Below are 16,174 nucleotides of genomic sequence, written 5' to 3' on the forward strand. Positions count from 1 at the left end.
GATTCTAAATATTATGCAGTAATGCTCGATATCTCAGGAACCACGCTGATTACCTCCATCTCCCGAGAAGCCCTATCGACCCTTGAAATGGCTTAAGCAAGGCGCGGAAGCGTGCTCCGGATCGCGGACTCGGGGAATTCTCCCCAGCAGTTGCCCTGGCGTTGATAGCGAGCAGCGTAGTCGTTGCTCTCCACGGCCGGGCTGACGGTCACAGCCATTCGCCCACCATGGCTCCCGTGGCCCTCGCCTCCCTCGTCGAGGTCCATAGCGTCGTCGCCCGTAGGGGACGCCGCTACCATTCCTCCGGTGCGGTCTGAAGTCGGGAACCGCGACGGGGTGTCCGACCTGGCAGCCGGAGCGCATGTCGCGGTCCTTTGGCTTGGGCCGTCGGCCCCGTTCCCACCGCCCTTGCGGACTGGACCGGGTGCCCCGGACTCTCGTTCACGACGGGCTGGGGGGGAAACGTCGGAGTCCTCCCCGTCCGTGTCGGATGGCTCGTCCGCGCTGCCCTGGTCTTCCTTCTCGGACTCCTGGTCGATTTCCATGGTGTCCTCTTCGTCGTCCTCTTGGAAGACAGATGCATCGTTCTTGACCGGTGCATCCTTGTTGACGGGTGCTTCTTCGTGCATGGACCCGTCCTCGGAACCCGAAGTCTCCTCCTGGTCTTCCTCCTCCTCCTCCTCCTCCTCCTCCTCGTGCTTCTGGTAGACAGAGTCCATTCTCTCACTTCCTTCCTCCTCATCTGAGTCCGTCTCTACCACGTTCTTGGCCTTTCTCCCTGGCCTCGAACGGGTCCTAAACCTCCGCGGCCCGGTCTCGTCCTCTTCGGGTGAGGCTTTCGAGCCCCTCGTGCGCTTCCCCTTGACGCCATCCTCCATCAGGAATTTGGCGTTCACCTTCTTCTTGTAGTCTTCCTCGCCATCCGAAGACATCTCCACCCAGCCAATCCATCTCGGCTTGGCTCTTTCGGACGCTGCCTTCTTCGTTGCGATGCCTTTCTTTGATATCTTCCCGTTCGTGGTCTCTGCCTCCTGACCCTTCGCCTCTTCGGCAACCGGGTCCTTGACGGCGATACCTTTCTTCACCGTTCCCTTCTCCTTGACCTCGGGGACCGGCTCCTTCGCCTTGGACGAGGTTGGAGTGACCGCTTTCCCGGATGTGGGAAGGAGCGGCGACGCTGCTCGCCCTTTCACCAACTGCTTGATGTAGAACGCCGCGTTGGGACTGCAGCTCGGGCACAGCCACGTCCCGGCGGGCTCCTCCGTCACCCGGACGCATTCCCAGTGATACCATCCCACGCGGCAGTCCTCGTTGTCGCATTGGATGTAGCTTCCGGACCCGTCGCCGGTGCCGCAGCTGCATCGCCAGTCTTTTGGGATTTCGGAGTCCGATCTCTCGGTCGTGGTGGCGCGTGAGGACGGAAGCGAGGAGGAGGGTTGTCCCTGGCTGGACATTTTGAGCAAGCTGGGGTGGTAGGTTGGGATGGGAGTGGACTGGAGTATTGATGTTCCGAAAATAGGGGGGTCGGTTCTGAGGTTTTGTATGAGGTTCTGCGATTCGAGGACTGAGATTTTGGTAGACGGTGATGATGGTGATGGTGATGGTGATGGTGGGGAAGGAAGAAAGTAAGAAAGAACGAAGATCAAGGTCAGGATATTTAAAGGTGAGCATGGTGTCAGAGGCCTCGGTGTCGAGCTCGTTATGTATTGCCAACTGAGGATTCAATGATACGGCATTGAGACAATGTCTTTGTGTCACTTCTTGCGCCTGGGCAAAGAACTGTTGAACAATAAGCTAGTGGCATTGGTACATGCTACCTATTTCTTTGTGCGTTACAACATAACGCCATTGTTGTGGCAGCACCTTTTGGGTCGGTGGAAGTCGCTGCCTCGTGGTCCCATCTGATCTCGTCTTCGGCACCAGCTGTGCTTGTAGATTGGGTCTGGTGGATATCCCCGTGTCGTACTGTTGCAGACGGGCGATTAGGCCGACCTTTAGGGCAGTGCGAGGGCGGGGACTGGCTTTGAGAAGATCTTCGAGCTCAGCGTTGGCGGTGTCGATGTCACAGAAGTTGCACGGGGAAGCTCAAAGGTCAGCATACGAGGAAGAACGAGGTTGATTGCCAAGCTCATGCCAGTTGTGGGAGATGGAAGTACACAACTGTATGAGAAGGCCACCGGCACGGTATCTTATTGTATATATTTGTAAGGTTATTTCTGGGAGCTGGGAGATGAATCAATGAAAGGAAAAGAAGCGGAGTGCGGTCGATATTTACAACATAGTGTTTAGGCATCTCTGACAAATAGTGCACCTTGTAATGGTCACCACACGGCCGGCAGCGTGCATGCAGCCCACTTTCACTGGTGTTTGACCGAACAATGAAGACAGACCTCAGTGATCTACACGCTAAGAGGAACGATAGGCACATGTTTGGCCCCAGAGTGTGAGTTTGATCGCGATTGTTTTGGTGGACCACGATGGGTCGAGGCCGTCTTCCTTTTTCGACCGGGGGACTTTGCACCCCTTGCGCGCGCGAGCTCCAATCGCTTCGCTACCCCCTAGAGCTCATCACTCTGTACGAACCACAACCACCTTGGCAAAGGAACGACTTCGAAGCGAGAGGAGGCAAGGCCTTGTCCCACACGTCTACGTCTGAAGACCGGTGGCGGTGGGATGTGGTGACTCGATACCTGGTACCGTGGTTCTTGAGCCGATGGAGGTCCGCGAAGAAATCCCCTGCGTTGCCGGGTCTGTATGCGTAACAGCGGGTCCGCGACGACAATCCATCTACTTGACCTTTTTTCGACCGCATCGTGTCTTATGGCCATGCGAACGCTCATCTCGGCAGATTTAAGCACTTTGAAGTCGGTCAGAGGGCCGATGTAGATGATCCGTCTGCCAATTGCGTCGATGTAGCGAGCCTGATGGGTTACAGTGTACTCCGGGAGTATCTCAATAGGAGATCCTTGATTTCTAGGGAGTCCACCAATTGGAGGCATGCCCGCAGCAGACAATTGAAAAGGCTTTTGCGGCCTGTATTCCATTTAACAATCGTCCGAAGCTCTGGATCGATACATCACTGCGTCCAAGGGACAGGTTCGTGATATCAGAGCCAAGCAGCTGCAGTTTCAACCCACGGAGACGCTGCAATGGTGAGATATGCAATGCAACGACCGACTTGCAAGCGCCAAGGAAAGGTACCAGTACATCTTCACGCCGCGGTCAAAATCAAGAGCGCATCATTGGGCGGGCGTCCGTCGAACGACGCTTTGTGTGTAGGTGTTTTCGAAAGGGTATACGGGGTCCTGGCTTCGCAGGCATGGTAGAGCGTTCACTGCGGCGGATCGACAGCGGCGGCGCGTTGGAGAGATGTTCCCTAGGTCTTGTTTAAGGGCATACTCGAGGACATGCAGCGGAAGCTCCGTTGGGAGAATTGTGAGAGGCATGGTTTCGTTTAAGGATTTCCTGGCATGCCTGTACTAGTACAGAGAAGCGGTGGACTGTTGTGTTTATAGAAAGATTTTACTTTTACTCATTACCGTTGCACAAAACAGTGGCGTAGTGGGCGATGCAAGCTCTTAGGAGTAAATATTTTCTGGGAGCACTTTCGATAATGGAACCGACCCGAAGAAACATCTTTTGTCGGTGTGGCATGGAAGAAGTAACTACACTACCTCTTACAGAGTATCGGGACCGATGAAGAGCATGCTCATGGTCAAGATTGAAAGAGAATTTTTGAAAGCCACCAGATCCCTCATCTCTAGCGAAGAGCGACACACAGCTTTCCGCTCTTATCATATGAAGCATGGAAGAGAAAAACATCCTTCGGTATTACTTCTGGTCTCGTCAACAAGTGTTTGCACTTTCAGTTCGAGGTCCATAGAAGGATTAGAGATACCGACCGTCCGTGTGGTCTGCGCACACTTTGGACGCCCGCTCCGACCTGCGGAAGTGATCGATGGCAATCTAGTCGTGATGGTGGTAGGGCGGTCATCTACACATACTGGTTCCGGTCATACAGCACGTACTTTCGTGGAGATGGACATGATCTGCTCTGTCAATGGACCGAGGAGAAGCACAACCTGCAAAAGTGGTCGCGGAGTCTGGAGGATATATTCTTTGGTTATTGTGTGTCTTCTTTGTTTCTGTGTGCAGCCTGATGCTATAACGACAATGGGAACTTTATGGGCCTAGCAGCATGGAGCCACGTGGCTGACTGGGCCACCCTTTAACGTCTAAGTTATCGAACTCAGCCTCCTACCACGTAGGGTATACCCACATATCCTCATAAACCTTGAACTTCTAGATAGTATGATAACGTTCGACGCCTGCCCTCTCCGTGACCGTTTTTTTATAAGCTAATCTACCCTGCCCTTATATCCTTATCTAAATCACCTCTCGAATCTCCCTCTATTCTCCATAATCATCCTCCTTCTCATTAACTGATTATATATCTACCGCCAGCCGACTACAACGTGTGGTCATTCAATTGATATGATATAATATAGCCATACAAGCCCTAACATATGACCTGGAATTTTGCTAAGTGTCGGTGTATACATTATACCGAGTCTTGACGTGGGATCTCTGCATAGAAAGAGGATCACGACGATAGTAGACACGTGTATGACGTGTGTATGTGTAGAGTGTAGATATGTATGACGTGTAGATTTAGACGTGTATGTGTGTGTGATGCACCGAGGCTGTGGCACTGGAACGTGAGCTTATCGTTATCGCCCTGTAGTAGAAGAATGGCCACTGCAACGTGGGCTTTCGATTTGACGTGCAACGTGATACTCTGACAGCGGTCCCCAAGTAGTGTCAACTTACCGCTGGAGAGACTCCCGGTTACTGAGAGGCTCTGAACTTGACAGAATATTTGTCACACCTGTTGGTGCGGGACTTTGTTGAGATGCGCATCGCCATATCGATTTACGCTACCAACGTGACGCTTGGCCGGGACTGCTATCGAATGTAGGACTTCATGCGGTGGTCCTTGCTTCACGGTACCAGGGCGATAGCGCTGATAGTCACCAGCACTGCGTAGAGGTGCAACGCTGGTGCTGGTGTGGAGTCCGGTGCATGTAGGGAGTCTATGACAGCATCAGCCAAATCGGGAACCATTTGGGGGCTAGCTCCTAGCGCTGGGAGCTGCCCGAGCCGATCTGCGCAAGTCGCCCGCTCCTAAGGTAGGACCAAGTGGCACTTCGAGCTGTAGGAGCTGGGGGCCACATTGTCGCAATGCACCCTGAAGGCATGGGCCTGCAATGCCCTGCATTGCCCTGCAGGCAGAGGCACGCGCATGCGCAGGGTCCCCATGCCTTTGTGCACACATCCAGCCGAGAATCTTGTCTGAATCGCACGACTTCGGGATTGGAATCGGGTTGGTGTTTGATGACATGTCCCCCAGAGACCTCCTGTTGTTGGCATAGATCTCAACTTCAAAAAGGTTTGGTGGGGCAGCTTCCGGTGTACCTCAAGGTACCTAGCTCCCGAGGTGCGGCCTCTAGCACCCGGAGCTACCTAGCTCCTGGTACTCCGGTATCTTCGGAGCTGATCCCGATTGGCCGATGCAGCTCTTATCGACGTGGAGGCTCTAGAGGAAAGTTGATTCGCTGCCTTTTGTCCAGATGCATACCATAATCATGGCTTGTTCCTTCGTCCGTCTGAACACAATTCCCAGTACAAGGTCATTGATGCGGGGCCTACAGTAAGTCCACTTGAAAGTCTGTCGTCAACAAGAATCTGGTGGGATGGACGTGCATGGATGAGGACTTTGAGATAAGCTACTGCGGGCAGTTCGCTTGCTGCTGCCATTCTCACAAAAGCCCAGAATCGGATGCTAATCATCGAGTGACAACGATTGGGCGATCCGCGTGCTGCTACCATTGTCACAATAGGTCAGATTCAACTGCAAGACGGTGATCGACAAGCAAAGTATGTCCAGACGGCGACGATCAATCGAGTCCAGGTCAAAGGAAAAGGAGGGTACGAGGGTCAATGGCAATACTTTCCCTTACGTGAGAAATCTCTTTTAAGATCGCCCACTCAAATCGTAAGACATATACTTCAGGGAAGTCAAGGCGCGGTATGTGGACTGTTTTGTCTTGATTTTACATGATGTGCTTTTGAGATTTAGAGTTTTTGCTGGGTTTGGCGTCTGTCACCCATCTGATTCTCGCATCGGGAATTATAATCACCGGCCCTTGGTATCAGATCTCAGAAAAAAGGCGGAAACAGACGATCTTAGTCCATGCACCTTGATCTCTAAAGAGTGGTAGTCACTCTTGCACAAACGTGTTCAGCTCCTGCCTATCTTGAAGGAAGAATTTTGACGCCGATGTGCCGAAAGCCCTGTGAAAAATACAGAATTATGGTGGGATCTGAAGAACAGAATCTATCCTGTTAGCTGGTAACAAAACATGGTCCCAAAACTCTAGCCTCGTCAATACTTACCATCTTCTATTCTCCTATCCCTCCTTCGCCTGCGACATCTCCGGCAGTGGCGACCAGTAGCGCTCCTAATATCGAAACACCAGGTCGTGGATTTCCCCTTCCAAGTTCCAACCCACCCTCCAGACCCGTCTCACTCCGGCTTCCGAAGACGCATCTGGTAAAAATAGCATCCCACCCGTGGTCCATAAATTAACTTAAGCTCATGCAGAAGATAACCCCTGGCGCCGTTTCAGGTTCTTCACCCGCGAGAATGGCGCGCTTATACAGAAGGGAACTAAAGTAAATTCGTTTCCGACGACTGTATATCCGTATATCCGACCACTACAACTTCGCAAGTGTTCGAATGGTTCCATTTTGACATTTCTGGAGTGCAGATGGTGGGGACGGGGCAGGCGGGAGATTTGCAAGTATAGGAAATTGAATGGACAGATCTGGATCTTGCAACATGGTGAAACGAGAGACTTGCCTTGGAAGGTTAGTAAAAAATCAATTGACCGAGCATTGGTGCTGGATTGATCGCTAAATTCGGTCAGAAATGCTAATCGAGTCAGATGGTCGTGGACATTGTCATTTTGAGGAGGACATGGTGGATCGTGATTGGGGAACGGAATTTATCGATTAGCTATGGACACATTTGGCGCTTGGCTCATGTGGAGAAAAGGGTATTTCGCAGACAGTAAGCGCTAATGCCGTCAAAAAACCATAGCGTATGAATCGTAAAAGTCATATCGATCATGAGACCGTAAGGCGCGTGCTGGTCTCACGTCCGGATGATGTGATTGGAGTGCCCAGGGACCCTCCGGATGCAAAGTTCGCAATTTGCCCTCGGGCCCATCGAGAATGATAGCTTCCTCGGCGGTGGGGCAGCACAGCCTGCCGAAGACGAAAGAGTGTCTGAACTTGAGTGATACTCGAAGCTGTTTTCTGACGAGCCCAAGATCTGTGAGGGATAGAAGGTGTAATCGACTCCTCCTCTTCTGCTATGGCCATTAAGATGCAAGTCCATCATATCTCCTGACATCGCCGAGGAGGTTTCCATAGCCTCATCTTCGTCGATAGGGGTCGGCAGTCTCCGACGGCGAACGTAATTTTCGTAGTCGATTTCTTGCTGCAAGCGAGATGCGTGACTCTCTGGGTTCCCGTCCATTTCGAGCTTTGCGTCTATGGATCGCTGGAAGTGCCCGTAGATTGGAGTAGGTAGCCGGCCACCGGTAACAGTGTTTTGGGGTTGTTTGGATTCGGACTGTTGAAACTCCATAGTGCATGGTGAGGCTTTGGGTGATGGAGTTCGTGGAACTTGAGCCCATTGTCGAGGCGAGACAAGCGGCAAAGAGTCTGCCATGTCCATGTCTAAGTCAAAGCTCTGGTCCCTTTGAGGGACGGAGCTGGTGCTACAAGGTGAATAATGTAGTTGGTAGGCTTGATTTGTAGGTTGGAAGGGCGGCGAGTTCTCTTCCTCTGAAGAATCTGCTGGAGTGATGGTTTGTGTGAAGAGAGGTGAGGGTCGGCTTCGTGATTGTGAGAGAGGGCGGATGTGTCTGGTATTGGGTGAAGTACGGAACGGTAAAGTTGATCTCTATTGGGCTAGTTAGCAAGGCGGTCTTGGTGAGCACTGTTGGTAGCACTGACCTTGGTATCAGGCGCATATTGTTGCAGTTCGTCCTCCACGTCTTCGCGACCTCGCTTCCTGGAGGCGAACATGTCTGCCGTGGCGGATTGTGATGTGAAGTTGTGGAGGAAGCAGGGTTTTTGGGCGAGGCTGGATAGCAGGTTGGAGAAGTCAGAACATGACAGGCAGTGCGCAAGATATGTATGCAGTGAAGTGATGACCTTCAACCAAGTGGGTCATCTCGCATGGAGATCATGCAGGTCAGACCAGCTACTTGTAGAGTAGTGTCGAACACAGATGTTGACACTTGAAACCAGGCAGGCCCACGATCAAGCGATGAATGGGGAAGGAACAAACGGAGATGTTTTACCAAGCTAGGGTTTTCAAACCCCTAGCGTATAGGAATAGATTACCGGTGAAATAAGGGCCGATAGTGCAGGAGCACAGAGCAGATTTTGGGACCGAATGTCCGTGCTCGATTGATGAATTTGACAGATATTGAATCATGTCGGCACATTAACCGAGCCAGCTTTGTGATGGTGTGCTGTCTGTCATACAAATAGCTAATAACCCGAGTGTCTATCCACCAAAAGCCATCCGAGCATCATCTCTTTAGCCTCACCGCCTCTTCAACATTTTTGCAACACCCGTTTCAACAATGCCTGTCTCCGAAGCCGATGACATGTTCTTGAACGAGAACACTCGAGGTAAGCCAAACGGTTTGGAAGCTCAATCGAAATATCACTGACGGTCTTCTTCCAGTTCTCGGACAAGATCCACTCATCCCCCCTCAATTGCTGCAGTCTGAGATCCCCGGAGTATGCCCTTCTCCAAGCTACAAAACAATGTCAATTACTGATACCTTCGCCAATGCAGTCTCACTCGATCTACGAGACTGTTGCCAAAGGGCGACAGGAGTCCATCCAAATCATAACACAGCAAGATGACCGCCTGGTCGTCATTGTCGGACCCTGCTCCCTACACGACCCGGCAACGAACGTCGAGTACGCCCACAAGCTCTTCGACCTCTCCAACAAGCTCTCCGATGACCTTTGCATCATCATGCGCGCCTATCTCGAGAAGCCCAGAACAACCGTGGGCTGGAAAGGCCTGATCAACGACCCGGAGATAAACGAGACCTTCAAGATCAACAAGGGCTTAAGGGTCTCCAGGCAGCTATTCTGTGATCTTACTGGCTTGGGGATGCCAATTGCCAGTGAGATGCTTGATACTATATCGCCGCAGTTCCTTGCAGATCTGATTTCGTTGGGCGCAATTGGTGCAAGGACTACGGAGAGTCAATTACACAGGGAGCTAGCCAGTGGTCTTTCCTTCCCAGTGGGGTTCAAGAATGGAACGGATGGGTCTCTTTCGGTGGCAATCGACGCCGTTGGATCAGCGGCCTCGAAACACCATTTCATGGGTGTCACCAAGCAGGGACTAGCCGCCATCACGAGGACGAGCGGGAACGAGCATGGCTTCGTAATCTTGCGAGGTGGTACCAACGGCACGAACTTTGACAAGGAGAGCGTAAAGGGCATAAGGGAGGCGTTGAGGAACTCGGACCAGAAGGAGGTCATGATGATCGATTGCTCGCATGGTAAGTATCGTCAAGGATAGGTCTTGTTTCATCGCTCATGAATGCTAGGCAACTCGCAGAAGAACCATCGTAACCAGCCCAAGGTCGCTCAAGCGATAGGAGATCAGCTCCGCGAAGGCGAGACAGCCATCGTGGGCGTGATGATCGAGTCGAATGTCAACGAAGGAAACCAAAAGGTTCCACCAGAGGGAGCAGAGGGCCTCAAGAAGGGCGTCAGTATTACAGACGCTTGCATCGATTGGGATTCGACAGTTGAGGTTCTTTACCAATTGGCGGATGCGGTCCGGACGAGGAGAAAAGTTGTCAAGCAGCAGACCAATGGGGTCAATGGGGCCAATGGGGCCAATGGGGCCAATGGGGCCAGTGGGGCCAGTGGGGTCAATGGGGCCAATGGGGTTAATGGGGTCAATGGGCATTGAAGAGCATGCTACTGGTGGCTTCCTACTCACGAAGTTCCGAAAGCAATAGGAATGTACTTGGTTCGGGTGTTTTGAAAGAAGAGTTGAGAGTTGAAGTATTCGGGTTGCTCTTTACCATCTAGAGGCAATACATAAAAGTACACTCTTTGGCTCTCTGTATATCGTCATCGTCTTGCGATTCTTTCAAACCCGCATCTTTTGATCTTGATACTTGAAGGAGGCCTGCCAGATGCAGAGAAGAGGGGCATGAATCCTCGGGTGTTTTCATTGATGAAGGCTCCGGCAGCAAGTCTTGATGCGCTTCCGCATACTGTCTCTTCTTCTCATGCTGTGACACTCTACACATTTATGAATCCAGTTAGCAGATGTCCAGAAGAAATTCAAGAGGCAACAAGCTCGTCTAGTAGACTGTATGCGGTGCGCTACGAAGCCCGTTAGCCAGACTGTGTTTCTTTTTCCTTTAAACTGTTTTCCCAGCTCTTACAGCAGAACGGCACAAAGTATATTTCCACTTACTTCGCAATATACTCGCTTGCAAAAGAAAAAATCAGTAATCAAGGAAACGAGGTTAACATTACGCAAATGTCTACAGAACGGAAAGCGGAAGAAACATTTCGATTGTTTACCTTCCATTTACAAAGATGGCTACACTGGAAAGGGTTCTATAAGTTGGCAGGAAAGAAGAGGGTAAGGAAGACATTGTAGGAACGAAAAGGCGATGCTCGAAGGTTGTCTGAACTATTCTACCTCAAGGGAAATTGCAGCCTTCCTGATATCGCATTCCTTATCTATATCTACATTGACAACATGCCTTCAACAATAATTCCTTCAGAGATAACGTTGTCTCAGCTACAACCCCTACACAGAACAATATTTGAAAACGGATACACAAACTCGGCTAGGTCTAGGGGTTAGGGCTAATGATTTAGGGCTTGTAACACCACCAACAACAGGCTTCGGCTGTATAGCGACCAAGTGACTGTCATTTGGCATGTTGCGCAGCTACTAAGCGTATATTCCACAAGAATCCACCAACTCCCTCCCTCTCCACCAAGCCAGCAAACACGCGCCATGCTCCCCACTACCATCTTCATCTCCCTCTCCCTCTCCGCCCTCCTCACTCTCACGTCTGCAGCCTGTACATTCTCGCCCCCCCCCCCTTCTTTCCCTACCTGGGAGCTTGTACTAATACACCTTTCACCAACAGCACCAACCTCCTTCTGCAAATGCACCTGCTTCACCAACAGTACCATTATCCCCCTCGACGCCCCTATCTCCACCTCCCCGCGCATAATGCACAACGCTCTCCTCCTCCCTCGCGCCCCTGACGACCCCGACGATGCGCAAGACCGCATACCAGATGATCCTCCTGCAGAAGATGCGCCTCCAAAGACCCTGCCGGACGGAGACGGTGGGAAGGGGAAGGGGAAGGGGGAGGAGGGGGATGATGATCGGAAGGAATATCGGGCGGGGAACTGCAATGATTGTAATAGGCAGTTCTGTTTGGATTATAATTTGCCGATCTGTAAGGGTGCGGGGATGGAGGATGTGTTTACTACATGTTTTCGTGAGTCTGCCTACCATGCGTTGCAAGATTGGGGCATCAGGGAATAGGGACGGAATGAGTGGGTGAACAGATAGAAGGAAGGGAACGGGTATCATGGAGGAGGACAGCTGGCTGACGTTGTGCTGCAGAGCGAGACTCGAGAAAGGATGAGGCGGTGGTCTTTATATTCATCATTGCTACGGCGGCATTGCTGATCTGGGCTGCCATCAAGCCGTGGGTGGCGAAGTGGGTCGATGTGAGCTTTCTGTATGGCATGTTCAGGCTTAGGACTTCACTGACTTGTTGGCTCTACAGAGTGCGAGAGAACGAAGGAGCTATATACCGGTGTCGGGTCAGGGTGATAGCTAAGCCTGAGCTGATGGTGCGTTGTAGTATATATGGAAGGTAAGCATGTTCAGCATACAGCGTTGGCGTTAGGGCATTGGGCTCTTTTTTTGGAAGTGGTTGGCTACGAGGAGTTTTTGCATTATCGCTTGGGATCTCACTGAGAGAGAAACATATAGGCCAAAGCATCAGAGCATTTCATCGATTTCGATTCCTAGCTCATGTGCTCGTGCCATCATGACGATCTCGTAGACCTCTCCTGCCACTAGGCTCGTTGCTTCATTGTCTCATGCTCAACCCAGTTGGCATTTCCCATCTAGACAATATCTCCACGCCCCTCCTTGCTGACCTTCTTGTGAGCGGCATCCTCCATCGGCCCCACAGGGTTGCTCTCTAAAGCGTTGTCCTTCGTGTCTATGCTCTCATCCTTAGACCCAGTCTCTGTTTTGCCGGCGTCAGCCTTGCCAGACGCGGGAGCTCCAACCTGATCGTTGGACTGCTTCTCTGGCTCCGGAGACTGGCGGCCTGCGTGGGGTGCTGACATCTTGTTTGATTGGGTGTGGTGGAATAGGTAGAAAAGGGTGTGATATTGGTATGGTTTTGGTCTGCATGATTCATGTCAGCAAGAAGCTCTTGAAGTTGATCTTGTGAGGTTTAAGAGATAAAGACTTCTTCGCCTGTATTCGCGGCAGCAGGTAAGAGATGGTCATTGTCCAAGGGTAGAAGGTGCTGATTGTTGAATGATACTTACACCAGTTCGTGCTTTGAATACCTTAGATGAGTGTGTGTTTCTGCGAAGAGATGTCGTTTGTTTTGCTGGTGGTTGAAGATAAAACCTGGAGGGGCAGAATTTCCATTGAGGTGAAGCCCCACCAAAATACGTCACCTCACGGACAAAACGGGCAAGTGGTGAGAGTACTTAATGACAGGTGCGCCTGCTAAAAGCTTACAGCATCATGATAAATACGCTCTCTCATCCCCTCCAATACCTGCTACTCTCTCTTTCCCACCTACGATAACATCATGGCATCAATTGAGCCCTACACTATCTCCGTCCCTGAGGAACAGCGCCAACAACTTACCCAAAAGCTTGAAGCCACAACCTTCCCTGACGAGCTCGACCAAGCGGGCTGGGACTACGGCGCCCCCTTGGCTGACGTGAAACGATTGGTCAAATACTGGCGAGAAAAGTTTGATTGGAGGAAGCAAGAAGCTAAGCTCAATGAACTCCCAAATTTCAAGACTGCAATTCAAGTCGACGGCTTCGAAAGTTTGGATATACACTTCGTGTATCAGAAGAGCGATGTAGAGGGAGCAATCCCTCTGCTCTTTTCCCATGGCTGTGCGTGACCATTATCAACCCTGCGACCCTGCCTGCTGATTGTACTCAGGGCCCGGCAGCTTCATCGAAGTCACCAAGATCCTCCCTCTACTTGCCAATGGCGGTAAGGAGGCCCCGGCCTTCCACATCGTGGCTCCCTCTCTTCCCAACTACGGCTTTTCCTCTGGCACGAAGAAGAAAGGCTTCGGCCTACCTCAATACGCTGAGACATGCCACAAGCTTATGCTCAAGCTTGGGTACGATAAATATGGTACGTCCCTTGTCCCCAATCAGAAACATAATCTGACACGAGATGTGCATAGTCACACAGGGTGGCGACTGGGGCTGCATGATAACCCGCATAATGGGCCTCCTCTACCCCCAACACGTCATGGCTTCTCACATAAACATGGTCCGTGGCCACGCTCCAGAATTCCTATCCCATCCCATTCTTGCTACCCAACATGCCCTTGCGCCCTATACTCAACGCGAAAAAGATGGACATGCCCGCAGCAAGTGGTTCTTAGAAGAAGGCAGCGGCTACCGCCTGGAGCAGAGCACAAAACCACAAACACTGGGATATGCACTCGCAGACACTCCAGTCGGATTGCTGGCATGGATATATGAAAAGCTGCATGACTGGACGGATAGCTATCCCTGGACCGAAGATGAAATACTGACTTGGGTATCTATCTACTGGTTCAGCACCGCTGGTGTTGCTGCCAACCTGAGAATCTATTACGAAGCAATGCATGACACGCAATTTGGCCGGGAGAGGACGGAAAAATGGATAGCGCACGTAAAGCTGGGTCTGGCACACTTTCCAAAAGAACTCACGGTGGTACCGAAGTCGTGGGGACGAACCATGGGGCCAGTGATGTATGAGAGCCAAAACGAGAGCGGCGGACACTTCCCAGCATGGGAGAAGCCAGAGGCGATTGCGAGGGATCTACAAGAGATGTTTGGGAAGGGAGGAGGCGCTTTTGGTGTTGTGAAGGGGAAGGTAGGGTATCTGAGTCCTAGGACTGCGAAGCTTTAAGGGTAGGAAAAGATATGCACGCAGAAGAGGATGAGCCGAGACTGTAAGTTTCGTTACAACACACATACGAACGGGATGGATCCAAGCGTGCATATGCAGGAGAACAGTGTTGCAAAAGCAAGAAGCTTTCTCGGGCGTGTATGGACCCTCTACCAGACCGAGCTCCGTTCAAAGCGCAGCTGCATTCCCGCTCAGTTAAAGCGCGATGTTTCTTCTCGGTTTCCCAACCTTCTAAAAAACACCCTGAAGCCACTCAGCAATCAACGGTAGCAAAATGAAGCCAACAATGTTGCATCTCTGCGTCCTCATCCTCACTCCTATCATCAGGTCAATGCCGACTGTTCCCATACTCCCCATGGTAAGCGCCATTCCCAACCCCTCCTTACCCAGTTCCGCCGTCGAGTGCAGCGCCCAACAACATGGCCACCACCTCGACGTCGCCACCTGCCGCCAAACTCCTCCCCTCCGACAAACCCAGCGACATCCGATACGACCCCCGCACCCACAGCTACACCTGGCCAACGTTCAGCGACCACCGCAGCGGAAACGCCAAATGGCACCTGCCACGCACCAGGCAGTACGGCAACTGCGTCATCGATGTGCGCCTGAACCGCGGCGTGAGGAGCGAGGTGTCGTCTTGGGGGTTTGTCGCACGGGCGGCGAGCAATGTGATCACGGAGTGCGTGCAGTGGGGCGGGGGCAGGGGTGGGAAGGGTGCCACAGGCGAGACGGAGAGTATTGAGGTCACGGTGTATTCGGTCGTGGCGGATGGTGCTGGGGTGCTGAATGGGACGCTGGTAGTGGCGAGTCGCTGATAGCGAGTTTAACTTTCATACTTTCACGCAGAGCTGAAAAAACCTTCGTACTCAACATGGGCGCATCCATCTTTGAATGTTCACTGTGCATGGAGCGATTGTACACGAGGACGCACGAAGTCAAAGTCAGTTTGCTACGTATATGAAAATATATCTTTTGATGATGTCCAATTGGTGGAAACCGTCAAGACTCAGGTTCTATTTCTCTCTCAGAGTTGCCAGTCTCAAGACATGGATTTTTTGGACGTGCTTCAGAGCTCAGTCAACTACGTACGATGCTGTCTCTCCAGCCAAATGATACTGGGCGACACAGAGCGTTTCTCTGGGGGGCGCGGTGGATATCGAAAGACTCGAACTGCGCTAGAATACCTGAAAATCTACCAGAAAGACTACTCTGCAGTATTTTGGGTTAATGCTGCCCACCTATGAAAGTGCCGAAGAATCCTTTCAGCAACTGTCTTGGGATGGAGACACGTAGCACAGCCAGGTCTACCATCAGTGGAAGCCAGAGCGCACATGCGCCTCGTTCAGCAGTGGCTTGCTTCCGGCAAGAACAAAGATTGGCTCGTGGTACTCGACAGCTTGGATGATTTGGAAAGCTTTGGCTGTCGAGATCTTGTACCTTAATGCAGCCATGGGAGTACCATGTCCACTAGTACATTTTCGCGCACAATGAAGGCGCTGGATCTCCAGGGCCTGGAAATAAGTGGTTCAGATCTCGTTCATGGTTGCGAGATGCTGCTTTCCGGTGTGGGCGTCGAAGCTAACTTAGACAAAGGTGTTCGGATTCTCAAGTCCTCCAGAAGGGTCGCTGATCTTGGACCCTCGTTCAAAAATTCCGAAACAAATTGTCAGCGATGGATGGGGTGCCACTGGCAATCGAACAAGCTAGAGCTATGATCGAACAAGGTATCCCTGTCCGGGACTTTCTGAGGCATTTCGAGACACAATATCAGAGGTAAATGGCACACAAGCCCGCTAGAAGTGCCTGGGATTACTAAAAGAACATATCTATCCTTACGAG

At 51.6% G+C, this 16,174-nt stretch overlaps 7 protein-coding genes across 7 annotated transcripts; 4 read left to right on the top strand and 3 right to left on the bottom strand.

Moving 5' to 3' along the window:
• Positions 1-92: 92 nt before the first annotated feature.
• HO133_001976 (uncharacterized protein) lies at positions 93-1,454 on the bottom strand (the record flags this gene model as incomplete). Its single annotated transcript, XM_037292904.1, has 1 exon — positions 93-1,454. The coding sequence occupies one exon, from the start codon at positions 1,452-1,454 to the stop codon at positions 93-95; it is 1,362 nt and encodes a 453-aa protein (XP_037151443.1).
• A 5,762-nt stretch (positions 1,455-7,216) lies between these two features.
• HO133_001977 (uncharacterized protein) lies at positions 7,217-8,157 on the bottom strand (the record flags this gene model as incomplete). Its single annotated transcript, XM_037292905.1, has 2 exons — positions 7,217-8,032; positions 8,086-8,157. 2 exons carry the CDS (start codon positions 8,155-8,157, stop codon positions 7,217-7,219), a joined length of 888 nt encoding a protein of 295 aa, XP_037151444.1.
• Positions 8,158-8,723: 566 nt separating this feature from the next.
• Positions 8,724-10,084, top strand: HO133_001978 (uncharacterized protein; the record flags this gene model as incomplete). Its single annotated transcript, XM_037292906.1, has 4 exons — positions 8,724-8,772; positions 8,828-8,883; positions 8,942-9,665; positions 9,714-10,084. The coding sequence occupies 4 exons, from the start codon at positions 8,724-8,726 to the stop codon at positions 10,082-10,084; spliced, it is 1,200 nt and encodes a 399-aa protein (XP_037151445.1).
• Positions 10,085-11,155: 1,071 nt separating this feature from the next.
• Positions 11,156-11,999, top strand: HO133_001979 (uncharacterized protein; the record flags this gene model as incomplete). Its single annotated transcript, XM_037292907.1, has 4 exons — positions 11,156-11,222; positions 11,292-11,651; positions 11,780-11,886; positions 11,946-11,999. The coding sequence occupies 4 exons, from the start codon at positions 11,156-11,158 to the stop codon at positions 11,997-11,999; spliced, it is 588 nt and encodes a 195-aa protein (XP_037151446.1).
• A 292-nt stretch (positions 12,000-12,291) lies between these two features.
• Positions 12,292-12,519, bottom strand: HO133_001980 (uncharacterized protein; the record flags this gene model as incomplete). The annotated part of the gene is made up of 1 exon (XM_037292908.1): positions 12,292-12,519. One exon carries the CDS (start codon positions 12,517-12,519, stop codon positions 12,292-12,294), a length of 228 nt encoding a protein of 75 aa, XP_037151447.1.
• A 479-nt stretch (positions 12,520-12,998) lies between these two features.
• HO133_001981 (uncharacterized protein) lies at positions 12,999-14,335 on the top strand (the record flags this gene model as incomplete). The annotated part of the gene is made up of 3 exons (XM_037292909.1): positions 12,999-13,317; positions 13,367-13,567; positions 13,620-14,335. The coding sequence occupies 3 exons, from the start codon at positions 12,999-13,001 to the stop codon at positions 14,333-14,335; spliced, it is 1,236 nt and encodes a 411-aa protein (XP_037151448.1).
• Positions 14,336-14,754: 419 nt separating this feature from the next.
• HO133_001982 (uncharacterized protein) lies at positions 14,755-15,150 on the top strand (the record flags this gene model as incomplete). The annotated part of the gene is made up of 1 exon (XM_037292910.1): positions 14,755-15,150. The coding sequence occupies one exon, from the start codon at positions 14,755-14,757 to the stop codon at positions 15,148-15,150; it is 396 nt and encodes a 131-aa protein (XP_037151449.1).
• Positions 15,151-16,174: the final 1,024 nt, after the last annotated feature.

The sequence above is a fragment of the Letharia lupina genome (genome assembly GCF_014066315.1).
Source record: "Letharia lupina isolate WasteWater1 chromosome Unknown contig_13, whole genome shotgun sequence".
Classification (NCBI taxonomy): domain Eukaryota; kingdom Fungi; phylum Ascomycota; class Lecanoromycetes; order Lecanorales; family Parmeliaceae; genus Letharia; species Letharia lupina.